At 42.9% G+C, this 13,683-nt stretch overlaps 1 protein-coding gene across 6 annotated transcripts in view; it reads left to right on the top strand.

Moving 5' to 3' along the window:
* Nucleotides 1-13,683, top strand: part of LOC144148807 (uncharacterized) — a 62,300-nt gene that overhangs the window by 18,182 nt on the left and 30,435 nt on the right. For all 6 annotated transcript variants that reach the window (XM_077680318.1, XM_077680321.1, XM_077680319.1 and 3 more), the window contains 2 exons: nt 3,925-4,251; nt 8,039-8,124. In XM_077680318.1, coding sequence (XP_077536444.1) covers nt 3,925-4,251; nt 8,039-8,124 — 413 coding nt within the window. The remainder of the gene's footprint in view (nt 1-3,924; nt 4,252-8,038; nt 8,125-13,683) is intronic.

Here is a 13,683-nt window from a genome sequence, read left to right on the forward strand (position 1 = left end):
GTCCGGCTCAGATAAAAAAATTCGAGTGGTAGCCTTTCCATTACGCTCTGTAGTTCTGTCCCCACATGTCTAAGAGAGATTTACAGCAAACGTTTTCTCTGGCTGTTTTGTGAACTATTCCATTATATATCCATCACCCATAGCCCACTGTTCCCAATAAAATAATAAATATGCGATAAAGACCTACATTCCATCTCTACAATGAATAACATACATGATAGGTAATAATAAATTGAAAAATAATGGAAATATTTCATTGCTCTGAGAATGCTCTTCCCACTTTGAGGATGTCCTATTGTTTTTATTTTAAGCTCAACATAAACGACGTTCGTAGCTTTTTGAACTGACACAAGTAGCTTAACTGAATATTGTATTGCCGCCTTCCTCGCAGATGTTGGGCTCTCTGCTTATCACGTGACGAGAGGTTTTCAGGCATAGTATTCGGGCCCAAGTGTACTAAAGCTGGTACAGCTTTTGCAGATACAATAAAGCAACGAAAGCAAAGGAAGTATTTCAAAGGGGTTATTTCTACTAGTTATAACAGTTAAGCCTCTCAAATATATTCGCAAGAAGTTATGCCTCGTTTTAGAAGCTGTTGCTGAAGAAATAACCATGTAGACTGTTTTCTGCGAACAGGATATATTAGGTTTGCACATAAGATGCCTTCATGAGCTTTATTCCGCTGGGACAAGTTAGTGGGACACCTGAGCCTTCTTTATGGTGTGATCGCCAAAGCTCCGGTTCACTCTCCCAGATTACTGTCATGTTCACTCAATAGTAAAATATATACACTTTGCTATTTCCGTATTTTTGTTCTTTTGGTTACAGGGGCTCAGAGTTCGCCCACTTTACGCATGCTTTAACAAATGTACTATTTAGAGGTAGCATTCCTTGCTACCCTTTAAACCTCTTTAAACCTCTTTTAGGGTAGCATTCTTTGCAACCTCTTTAATCTGACCTTTTTAAACGTAGTCCTCAATTTTCCAGTTGAATGCGGTGTTTGATTTAGCATAGATGTTATACAGGCGTCATCATACAGAAGGAATAAATTGCAAAAAAAGGCGGTTTTCTTCACTGAATTTTGCGAGAATTTCAAGAGTAGTCCAAAACAACCTTGGTTTGCGTTTTCTTCGACTAGCACAACTGTTCCAGGCTGTGGCTGTTTACCTTTTTACTAAGCCGTCGTAACAAATCAATAAACCCCTCTTAAGCCACCCTCGGGACAACGGTGGTTCACTTTGCTCATAGACGAACCACCGACCAGTAATTGGCGACCCACAAGTTACTGGCAATCCTTTGTTGGGTGCACGATTGATACATGGGTCGCCCACGAATTACGGGAGTTGAAGTCGGAGACAGGTCGAACAGAGGAAACCATAGGAGTGGAGGTGGGAAGCGAATTAGGAAAACGGGAAAATCACAATGGGTGTAGGGGATATAGGGGAGAGGAATAGAATGGTCACACCTCAGCAGGGGCGGCCGAACCAAATTATTTTGATGTCATTTCTGATGGTGTGAGCATGTGAGCCAGGTTCCTTTTATACACAATGGTTTTATAGCACCCATACATTCATCCGTTACTTTTTTCGCTTTGCCAAGAAACTTTGACAATATACTCGTGGAGCTCAATAGCCGCGTGTGTAGACTAGGGCCGTTTTCTTTCAGTTTTTCTGGCTGCTTCCAGATTGGTGAGGTAATAAAGTAAATGTATAAATTTGTATCCCTCTCGTACTGTTGCGGTGCAGGTGTAGAGAGAATAGATTATGCTAGAGTGCAGTGAAGTGGTCTGTAACAGGGCTTTTTCAATACTTCTGAAGCAACCAGGAACTTTGAACTGCGTTCATGCTAAGTATCGACTAGCTTAATGTACTGACGATTAAGACTATGTGATCATTTGCCAGGTTTTGTAGTGTACATTTTGCTTGGGGGTGAGTTTTGGCCAAGGTTTTATGCTACAGTCTCTTCTAATTCAGTTAGCAAATCTCAAATCTTTGTACGACTTAGGCAAATAACAATTTTTGTGAAGATGTCCAAAATAAAATCATTTTCTTTTGGTTTCTTTTATTCTGGTAGCTTCCGAAGACATTGCGCTACATCGCATTTATGCTTTCATTTGTAATCTCTCACAACGTGAACTTGCAGACGAAGACCATTACAAACAAAAAAAATACCAAAGTTGGGTTTCGTACAACAATTAAAAGTGCCATGCCATTATCGCAACTGAAAGGGGAACCTTATGACAAAATATTGCCACTTTTAGTGCTACACTTGTCGTTTCTTCCCTAGCAGTAAAGGTATGGTACCACGTCAAGGTCTACTGAGGGGGAACGCGCAATTGAGGCTTCACTCTGAAGCGAAGCGCCGGTGTACCAACCGTAGCGTTATCGCAGAAACTGTGAATGGCTCTTCTCGTACGGTCTCCTCACTTTCGAGGACTGTTTGCGTCTAAGGATTATGTCAAAGCAGATAGCGCGTTTTGGATGTGTTACCTAAAGAAACGGTCATGTTGAGTGCTACGCTAGTTAAAGGCGTGACGATCCATGTTAAAAGTGCAATACTACTTTTCACACTCCTGTAGGAAGAATTGTCTATGGTATCGGCTCCAGTTTTGAAGATGAAGTTCCTAACTCCGACTTGTTTCAACAACTTGAGGCTGGTGATCATTCTTTAATGATATGCATTTGAAGCCACAGGCGAAGGGACTGCAGGCAACAATCGAAACAATTTTCCCAGCAGAAGTACGTGCAAGTACATCCGGGTTTCAAAATGCTGCGGCCCGAATAAACTGCTAGTGCAATTCGCTTAATCACTAATTGTCAGTCGGTAACCAATGATTTCTCCTGCCCGCAAAATTATACATTCCGACCGAGTTGAAAGTACAATATGCATGGCATGGCTTACTATTCACGATCACACAGTAAGTTTAGCAGAGCGCATCAATTTGATGGTTTGCATGAGAACTTCTGAATATTCATCCTTGAATACAGCCTGCGCTCAGTTAATTATTACACCTGCGTGCTTATAGGTGACAAGTTTACTGTGAACTTGGGACGTATAAATATTTAATAACTTTGGTCCTGCAGGGAACCTTCCAGCAGCAAACTTTCATTTAATCGACCTTTCAAAGCTGTGTCATACGTAAAGTTAAAAACACAGTACCTTCGCAGTCATCTAAGGAAAACGTCATGTGGAACCAAGGCACCTGTATTGTTAGTTCGTTAGGCAAAAAATGCCGTATTTGCTCCCCGAGCGCCACACTTGTGGCAAAAATATTGATTGCAGAAGCCCCACCCATGCAGCTGACTTTGACCCCTTCCTTTCCCACCCCTCATGCTGCGTCCCTCGCGTATCGTTTCTCCTCAGATAAAGGCTACATTGGTTTGCTGTTTTAAGCTGTTTTCAATTCATATTTTACATCTTCGCGCTGGTGGCAAGCCATCAGCTGCCCCATTTGGTTACCAGTTAACTTGCCACCCCAGCAACAACCTCGGGGCTTGCGCGGAGGCTGTTTTTTGTTTTTTGTGGATAACATATTTGTCAAAGGTGTTATGCTTAGCTATAGGAAATATCAAGCCACGTCCATTACAGTAAAGGAGACAGTGTGTGTATTGTTTCTCTATTTATAATTGTTTTTTAAAATATACCAAAAATTTTGCGGTTGCTGAACAATGCTTACAAGTGTGCATTCTGCTACCAAATTAAGGAATTTGGCGATGTTTAGCCGGTTCAGAAATTACTAAACTGCAGTCTGAGGCAGAATCCAGGAACAGTCAACAGACAATTCAGAAAGACTAGCATTTTTCGTTAAAGTAGCCGAAGGATGACAATCGTTTTTAAAACGCTCATAGCAGGGAAAGAGCCGACGAAGAGGCTTTACTTTTGCTTGAAACCTGAGTAATGACCATGTCGCCTCCTTTTCCGCAGAGCCCGAGCCCCCGCAATCAGTGTCTGTGGTGTCAACAAAGCAAAGAAATGTGGTTCTCCAAATCGTAGAGCCGTCGGTGTGGAACAGCGCCCCGCTCAATTACCACATTGAATGGAAAGCCACAGGCCGGGGCAGAGGCCCGCATGGAGACATGACCGTGGTTTTGGCGAACATCAACAGCTCCACCATCGAGAAGGCTATCAACGTATCGGTGCCCCTGCCAGGAGGCTGGGAATACATGCTTTATGTCAGCGCGCGAGGTCAATCTGACTACGGCGCCCCCCTGACCAGCCCCAAAATCGCGTTATCGGTCTCAGTGCCTTTGGGTAAGTGGTTCATAGGAAAGCTCGCCATCTAAAATCGGCGCGAAATAAAACTGAAAGTAGTTAAATGGGATAACAGGAAGGGACAAGTATGCAAAAGAAACTGCGCAAGCAGAAACAACGCGGAAGATGACACACGAGTGATAGCTCAGCCAAAAGCTTATTCGAAAAAATTCCCTAGGCATATGCATAAGTGAAAGGGTGGCCAAAATGCGAGGCGCAATTTTCACGCTTTGCCGGTTGGTGCATAAACAATTCAGCTCTTTCGCTGATAGGGCGACCCAAGGGACCTCACACATATGCAGTTAAGCCTGCATACTGCTTGCCAAATAAGCTTCAATTACCTGGTGTGTGGCAGAATCGGCGTTCTCGAGAACAGCTTCTTTATCGAAGTGAGGCGTTCGCATACGCGGCGCAGCGGAAGGACCGACAGCCGTTGCGGACATTATTTCCAAGAGCGTTTGATTAGGACCAAGAGCGTTCGATCAGACATCTGGCTTAATAGTAGAAAGGTTTCGACAATGCACAGGAAGACTACGTGAAATATGTGCTGCCTTATTATTATTTGTAGCGGAAATTTGGAGAAGATACGCATATCTGTAATTGTCATCCCTCCAAATGTGGACTAAACAAGTGGCCGTGTGCTTTCTTTGAACCTTCACAGAGTGTGAGGCAAGTGGACATAAAATCACAATTGATGTTGATTTTTTTCTGATGTTTTTTTAAAAACGTAGGTTTTATGCAATTTACAAACCGTGTTTTGAGCTTCTTCTCATCGAATCAGAAGGACCTGTGCCTATATTTGAAGGGCTTCAAAGGGGTGGAGGAGGCAGTCGTCTTGTTCGACTTTAGAATATTGCACAGGTCTCCGTGTCAAGAGTTTTCAAAGGCAAACCACTCTCGAACGCGACTTATAAACACAAGTCGGTTAAAATGCACTATAAGTTTCTCTTCTAACGTCCGGAATGACATCGCACGTATTTAAGACCCTTAACCTGTCTTCAGCAGCAACCGTTACACTTGTTTCGCCAGGCTTGTCGGCCGCCTTAAAACATAGGCGATGTGTTCTTCATTTTAGGAAGAGTGATAATACAGAGGCACTTTTAAAAATGTTCAGTTTATGAGAATCGTTTTGGGGTACCTGTTTAGGTGTTTGGAGAAAGTGAAACAATTCCATACGATAAAGAAAGAAGTATATGGCTCCTCCCGCTCACCCGACCCCCCTTGATTTTGTAGTCAAGTCCTTTGAGCAAGCCGCTTCATCTAGCCATCCTGCCTGCTAGCTGGGCCTTCAGTACGATTTCTGGCAACCCAAAATATTGTATACGCCCATTTTGTTACGTCTACGTGATGCCGCGTGACCAGAATTATTTACAACGTACTCTCTCAACAGCTGTATTCAGGCAGATGGATTAGCCTTGACAATGGCTTCTACAAGACGTTGTTTGTCAAGCGTGAGATTAGTGAGGCTGAGACCAGGTACAAACTTGTAACCGCGTGCCCTTTGGGTTTACAGTAGGAGTCAGGTATACGCCCATTTTTGTGTCTTAAATTCTATACATTCCAATAAATACTGGAAAGGTCCAACAGTGTTTTTAAGGCACGCATGTGTTACAGCAACCATGACTGCACAATAAGGGCCCGTTTTACAGATTTCCTCGTAATGGATTATTTGAAGCATTCAAAATCTGTTGCACCAACCTGTATCAAAAAGTGTTGGCGGCCTGTGACCCATGCCAAAATTAAAAATGGAGGTCAAAAAACCCACATGACGATGCAGGCCTTATGGTTGGCAATTTAAAGTATAAGAAAGGCATATCAATCTAGCGTTTGTGATGATGAGTACAGACGAGATTTTAGGCGAATGTCTGTTTGGTTTCTTGCATTCCTACAAACCAGCCTTGCATATGAGCACTGATTAGTGGGTATAAGGCCTTTGTGGTGTTCTTATAGTGCCTTTACAGCGTTTAAATGCCTAGTTACGAATGAGCGCTATCTGAACACTATAGTTACCCTGAAGTTACGCTTTAGTGTGCAGTTCGAGTTCTTTTTTCCTTTACTCAGCTTATAAATCGTTTTTCTTGTGCATGTCGTCGCGCCCTAATATTCAACTTGCCAATGACCTATAAAGTGCGCTTTGCCATCTAAAATTTGTTGGGCTCGTAAACCCCTCTCGAAGACTCCCCTTCAATTATGAGAAAGTGCATTTGGCGGTGTTTAGACGTATTTTTTAAGAAGACGGATTTTATTGACTCTTGTAAAAGAGGGAGGTTACATGTGAAGATGTATACAGACGAGGGCCCCTTAGTTGATACTACACCGGGACCATCGATATATAATTACATAGGAAAAACACAGTGAAAGCTACTAAAGACACTTTAAATAGTCATAAGTCTCAGAGAGGTAAAGTAACAACAGAGCAATACAAACCCAGAAGTCATGTCGCAACATTACTAGGCAAACTCAATTAACAGAAAAGAATGAGAAAAAAAAGGAAAAAAGCGAAGGAATGAAGAAAAATGAAAAAAGAAAAACTGTACAAAATACACTATTTTGTGCGGGATATGTCAAGTCAAAATTTTAAGTGAAACAAGAATTTAGAAAGTGCACAAAAAAGTAATAGACGAAACAGCGCATTTAAACAAAATCTCTAAACAATATATTGCAAGAGAGGACGAAAACTAACGCAGTTCAATGGGCGAGTCTTGCACACCTTCATATAAAAAAAAGAAAAAAGAAAGAAGAAAGAAGCCGTAGAGCCCTAAAAACACATATTTTTAATGAACCTACAACAAACAAGCGTACAACAAACTGAAAATAAGCACACGCTAAGTCACACATTTCTAAAACTAATATGTACGAAACAAAACTGCAAAATAAACTCTTTAACATGCTATGAAGATGAACGGCTATGAAGAACGGCTATGAAGATGAGCACAATTTATGCCAAGAGAGGCCAAAAACTAACGCAGTTCAATGGGCGAGTATTGCACACCTTGAAAAAAAAATCGAAGCAAAGGGAATTTGAATGTAGCTGACGCTGAAGCTAAAAATGTTTAATTTAAAAAAAATATTTAAAAAAATAATTTTAATATTCCGATAATATCATTGCTATTACTAACCGTCACCTTGTGCGAACATGGTATTTTCTTCACAATCGTATTTCCTTTTGCGTTTCTTATTTGCGTGCTTTTGTTGTTTCGTGAATTATTTGCACAAGTCAAATATAAATAAGGGTTTTTTATCACTATGTCAAACTTTCAAGTATCCTCTTCCATGCCAGTTTAACTATATGCAACGAATGGGCAAGCAACAGCGACCATTGAACATGTAGCGTAGCAATGCGCTTGTTTAACTAAGCCATCATAATTATTCCAGCAGTTTTGGGACAATAAACGGTCATATAAAATATAAGTGCCTTTCGGCCTTCCTAAACAGTAACATTGTTTGTTTTTGTTGTCGCAGACACAGCTTGCGCTCTTTCGTTTCAACCTATTTGCATTGATGTAGAAGTAGATGCGCCTATATATACGACGCTGGAGGCGTAAGACGTTGCTTTACTGGACAATGTTGGGCGCCAGAACGCGCTTTCTAATACCTACAAATGCGGTCTGTTGAGATGAGTGTATCATGATCCGATTTATCCCAACTTCAACACAAAGCTAGCTTATGCTTAAGAACAAAAAGCCATTACTTATTGACAGTTCAACTGTTTGTGCATAGTAATGGTGTTTCGGCAGCCAATGGGTGTATTTTTACGTAATGTTGATTTCTTTTCCCGAAAATATAGATACCTACGAAGTATCTGCATCCCCTATCGGCCCCCATCGTGCAGTTGTTTCGTGGCGAACGGCGAATGAGCACTCGTTTTACAAGGTACGTAACCAAGAGTAATTTGTGAGTGTGTTTTATTAAACCACGAAATCTATAGTTTTGCCCGAATTGCGTCTCGCAAAATTGCCCTATGGCTGTCACGGCGGGAACTGGCACATGCCATCATGGAGGAATATTGGAGCGCAGAAGTTACCATACTGAATCACGGGCATTGTAGCAAAGACGGCATGATGGCGCTGAGGTAACGGGTCACGTTGGCCAATAAGGCTATAGTTGATCTCTATTAGCAGCAATGGTCGCCGGTGTACTTTATTGGTAGGATAGCGTAAGAATTGGTATATAACTTCGCCCTGTAGCTGGTTGTGGCCATGAAGAACACGTGAGCGTATAAACACCACACCACGGTGTATCCTAATCAGTGTGTCGAGCCAAAAAAAATACGAGTTCGGTGACGGTTCTGGTTCAGGAGAAATGATTTCTCTCCGGTTCAGTTACGGTTGAACAAAATCACGTACCGAACCGGTTCACGAACCGGTTCGGTGAGTTGAACTATCACTGAAATTAGACAAAGCATTTAGTAGTTTAAAACGACAGTCAAATCAAAATACAAACAAAAATCCGAATGTTGCTGTTCCCCAAGGGCAGGAGCACAATTGCAAAGCAAACTTTAAACAATTCCGAGATATTAGAAACACAGATGAAGTGGTGACGATTTAAAACCTGCTTTCTCGCCCTGACTTTGTGTTGTCCTTGCGACTATTAATCAAGCAACAGCCAGCGGTAATGATGGCGGGATAAATTTTCTGCCCTTTCTCTTTTAGCGTAAATCGCCATAATCGTTATAGGAATCGCCCATCATGCGAACCTTCAAGCTATAAATTTATGCCTGCGTACTGGCGCGTTCAAATATCAGCGCTTAATACCAATGGCGCACATTTTTATTTTTGTAACAAAACAGAAAATTCTACAACAGGCATATAAATACCACCAATCAATTCGAATATTTGGTCACCTTGAATAATTTATTAGCTCTCACTTTATCGAATGTGTTAGCCAAACTTTTGCTAAAAGTAAGCATTAGTTAACGCTCAGTCACTGCATTACTGCTCTGACCACTGCGATTCTTTCTGTGATAGCTATAACGGATGTGTGCATTACAATAGGTATGCCATCGTACTGCCTCACCCCCGGCCATCATTCCGTTTGCTACATTGCGGAATCTTATTAGAGATTAGCTGTAACAAAATAAAAGGGAAAGTTGACGCGCCGAGCACGAGAAGGAACTTTATTGGGTAGACGCTCTTTAATTCGTCCACATTAGTGCTCCCTTCTGGAACGAGTAGCAGTAGAAGTAATGTAGCGAGTTGGGCAGTCAGGACAAGAGCACCTTCGGAAAAAAACCAGATCTGAAAGAGGCAAAACTGCAGAACAAGCAGAAAAGGTGATCGCTGAGCTAATGGGACAGTGTGAGGTACTGGCGTGCCTTTCTGCACGTGTCATCGGCTTTATTACTGTTTCTTCCTCCAAGACAAGGTCGAGGACAGCAGTTTCGTGCCAAGGGTTTAAGTGCGCACCATAACAGTTTTCCCTGACAAATCTGTTGTTACTTGTATCTGCAAAAAAACGGAACTTGTCCACTGTACTCTCCTCAAAAACACCGCGGAACTAACTCCCTGCATAGTTGACTGGTTTGGTTGTGAAAGGCAGGGCAAAGAAATGTATAGAGCAATATCCAGATTTTGGTGCTTTTTTACTTATTCGGTTTTAATTACTATTTCCGTAATATTTTTAAGCAACGTGATTCGCCTCTTTTTTGTTGTTTTCCCTGTAAACACATTAAAAAAACTGACGTATTTCATGCCCCGTGCTATATCTCTGCTCCGAGGCACAGCTTATGTTGCAGGCCCACAGACTTGTTTTAAAAAAAACTGGTGATATTAAACATGGGTAAAAATCTCGATACACGGATATTCTGTATTTCCGTCCACCTCAGAAAAATGCTTGTTGGCAAGGGAGATCGAGGCCACTTGTGGTGAGCAGCAAACGGCTTAGCTACTGAGCAGCTCTTCGGTCAAACTTGTCAAGAATTGACAATTTGCAGGCGATTGATTGATTGTGGGGTTTAACGCGCCGCCGCAACGCAGGCGATGAGGCGCGCCGTAGTGGAGGGCTCCGGCATAATTTTGACCACCTGGGGATCTCTAACGTGCGCCGAAATGTCGTACACACGGGCGTTTTTGCCTGTCGCCTCCATCAGAAAAGTACAATTTGCAGGTGTCGGACCTTTTAAACAAATTATAAAATACAAAAAGTCTGCTCACATCGGGTGTGGGCTTTCGCTGTTGCGCAGGGGAGCATTTTGGCAGCCTGATTGCTGCTCCAATACAGTCGCAGCTAGGGAAGGGCAAAGTCGTTTTACATCGTCTGCAAGCTGCCCAAAATGACATTTCGTTTCGTCAGCTTGCACTACGCTCACGCTTCCAGCAGTAACAGACCATCACTACATCGGGGCTCATTCATTTCCCAGGTTGCCACATAGAGCGTGATATTGTTCAATTGTCTGGAGAGGAAAGTGCGCGAGCTGGTACGAAGTTGATAGTACCTGAAAGAAAGAAAAGTCCTGAAGGGCCGAACAGTTTCGGCATGAACCGATTACCGCAATTTCTTTCTTCGGTTCATTTCCGGTTCGGGTTCAGCCTCCTCAAAAAATAACAGTTTGGGTTCGGGTTCAGCTCCGGCAAAAATACCGGCTCAGTTCCGGTTTTCGGTTCGGTTCGGTTCTGGTTCGATACGTCGGGTTCGACACCATGATCCTAATAGACGTGTATAAAATAAATGTGGATTGGACGGGTGACATGAGAGAAGGTAGGGTGCGTTGGCACGATCAATGAAAGAAGATCGGCCACGCTCACGTGCTCGAGCTAGAGCGTTCCGTGACCACCACGAGAACCAGACGCATGGGTCCTGCTTTCCCTGCTTGATCCGCCATAAGGTGCGTCATATAGCTTATGGGACAGAGGCTGACAAAAATTGTGCCCTTACTTGACTGTGTATGGTGAAAAACTTCACATGTGTATGGTGAAAAACTTCACTTACTTGGCAGCTTTATCTTAGTATTGGGTAGCCATTTTTTGGTTGCGTTTTCTCTCGAAAAAAGAGGTTGGCAAGGTGCTTTTGGGAGTGCCGATACCCACTTCAGAAGGGGATCGAAATTGTAGGTGACAGGCAAATTGCGCGTTAAACCCCACAATCAATCAATCGCCTGCAAATTGTCAATTCTTGACAAGACTGACCGCAAGAGCTGCTCAGTAGCTAAGCCGTTTGCTGCTCACCACAGGTGGCCTCGATGAAATTGTAGGTGACCTGGCAAAATAAACAAAACAGTATCAGCCAGATTCACCTTCCAGATATCTAAAAATTATGTGGGCGAAAACAACCTATGAAAATACACTAAGAAGCAATGTGCATCACCCCCACAAACATGCACGGTATATTCGAACAAAGGCACAATTGAGTGGGAACTTTTGAAAGCATGACCAAAAAATTCAAACCTGCCAGAAGAGACCACACTGCATTTTCGTTGTTTTCTTTGTGGTTGGAGACGTGGACAATGAAATATTTATTGAAATGAGACGGGTGACGATCAAAATTTACAGTTGGAGGCACCTCTGCGAACTGCAACAAAACTCACAATTGTTGTGGTTTGTTAAGGTTTATCTTAGTGAACGTCGATCAGCTTTTGCTATGGATGAAGTTTGAGAAGTCTCTCGCTGCATGGTACCTTCTAACATGAGTTGTCTCAGTCCACAGGCGTAGCTGGAAATAGTTCTGTAGTCGAGGACAGATTGATACGTAGAATCACATTTATTGTAACCGTGGTGGCATTAACAAATGCCGTTGCAACTGGAGGTTTAGATAATTGAGTGAGGAGGCAGTGATCCGATGTTGCATGTGATATCGAGCTCTTCGGATCCGCTACGTTTTATCTCACGCCTCAGCTGGCACTTTTTCATTGATAGGGATCCCTGCAGTACAGTTTTGAAGGCCTCAGCTAATAGCCCATCTTTAGCGTGGCAACGATATCGTCGTAGCTTACTCAAGTTGGGGTGCTTTGCTGAGCCAAGTAGCAAGTGATGTCGCAGGTTTGTCATCATCATAATCATCATCATCACCAGCCTATCTACTCCCACTGCAGGGCAAAGGCCTCTCCCATTAATCTTTAACTACCCCGTTCCTCCGCTAACTGCGACCAATTTATCCCTTGGAACTTTTTGATCTCATCTACCCATCTAACTTTCTGCCTCCCTCTACTACGCTTGCCTTCTCTAGGGATCCATTCTGTTACCCTCAATGAACAACGGTTACCTTGCCTTAGCATTAAATGCCCAGTTCACGTCAATTGCTTCTTCTTAATTTCTACTAATATGTCCTTAAGACGTGTTTGTTCCCTGACCCACTCCCCTCTCTCCTTGTCCCTTAATGTTACACGTATCATCTTCCATTCCACTTCCCGCTGAGCCGTTCTCAATTTAAATTGAACCCTCTTAGTGAGCCCCCCACTTTCTGCCCCGTAGGTGAGTACCGGTAAGATGCAGCTGTCATACACTTTCTTCTTCAGGGACAATGATGGGCTGCCATTCATTATCTTAGAATATCTGCCATATGCATTCCACCCCATTCTTATCCTTCAAAGTATCTCTGCCTCATGGTTGGGATCCGGGATTAGAACTTGGTCGAAGTAAATATGATGTTCGCGTTCTTCCGAGATTCCGGTACACTTGCGGTCATTAGACATTGCGTAAAGGATTGCCAGTTTTTCAGGTACAATTTCTCCGCCATTCTGCAAGAGGTATCCGGTTATCTGATTCTCACCATGTGCTCTGCCTCCTTTCATTTCTCTCAAAGCCTTCCTTACTTCTTCTGTCATTGCTGGGGCGATGTCTATCTCCTCTGAACTATTTTCTCGTTTGGCATTATCTTGGATGTCCCGGCTACTGTACAGATCCCTATAGTACTGCTCGGCTACTGTGACTATTTTATCCTTATTTGAGATGGCATTGCCTTGCTTGTGTTTAAGTGCATACATCTGATTTTTCCCACGCCAAGACGCCTCTTCACTGCTTTCTGGCGACCTCCGTCCTTTGCAGCGTATTCGACCCTCTCAATATTATACTTCCGTATGTCAGCTGTCTTACTCTTATTGACTAATTTTGAAAGCTTCGCTACTTCTATTAGGTCAGCTGAGGTGGAGATTGTCATAGTTTGCCCTTCCCTAATTAGAGCTTTCGGCTCCTGGGAAAGTTTACCAGTATCCTGTCTAGCGATTGTGCCCCCGACTTCTACTGCACACTCCGGGATAATGCGTGTAAGGTTGTCGCTGGCTTCCCGTGTCGTAAATTCTGCTTCTTCGGTATGAGCTCAATATCGGTTTTGAAGCACGATCCTGAATTCGTCTACTTTACGTCTTACTGTTACCTTAATATTCGGCTTCTTTCGTACTAGCTTGTTCCGGTTCTTCCTCAAATCTAGCCTAATTTGTGATCTTACCATACGGTGGTTACTACACCTTACCCTACCGAGCCCTTCCACATCCTGCACGAC

This window comes from Haemaphysalis longicornis, unplaced genomic scaffold, assembly GCF_048455015.1.
Source record: "Haemaphysalis longicornis isolate Haplotype H1 unplaced genomic scaffold, Haemaphysalis longicornis Haplotype H1 scaffold_8, whole genome shotgun sequence".
NCBI lineage: Eukaryota > Metazoa > Arthropoda > Arachnida > Ixodida > Ixodidae > Haemaphysalis > Haemaphysalis longicornis.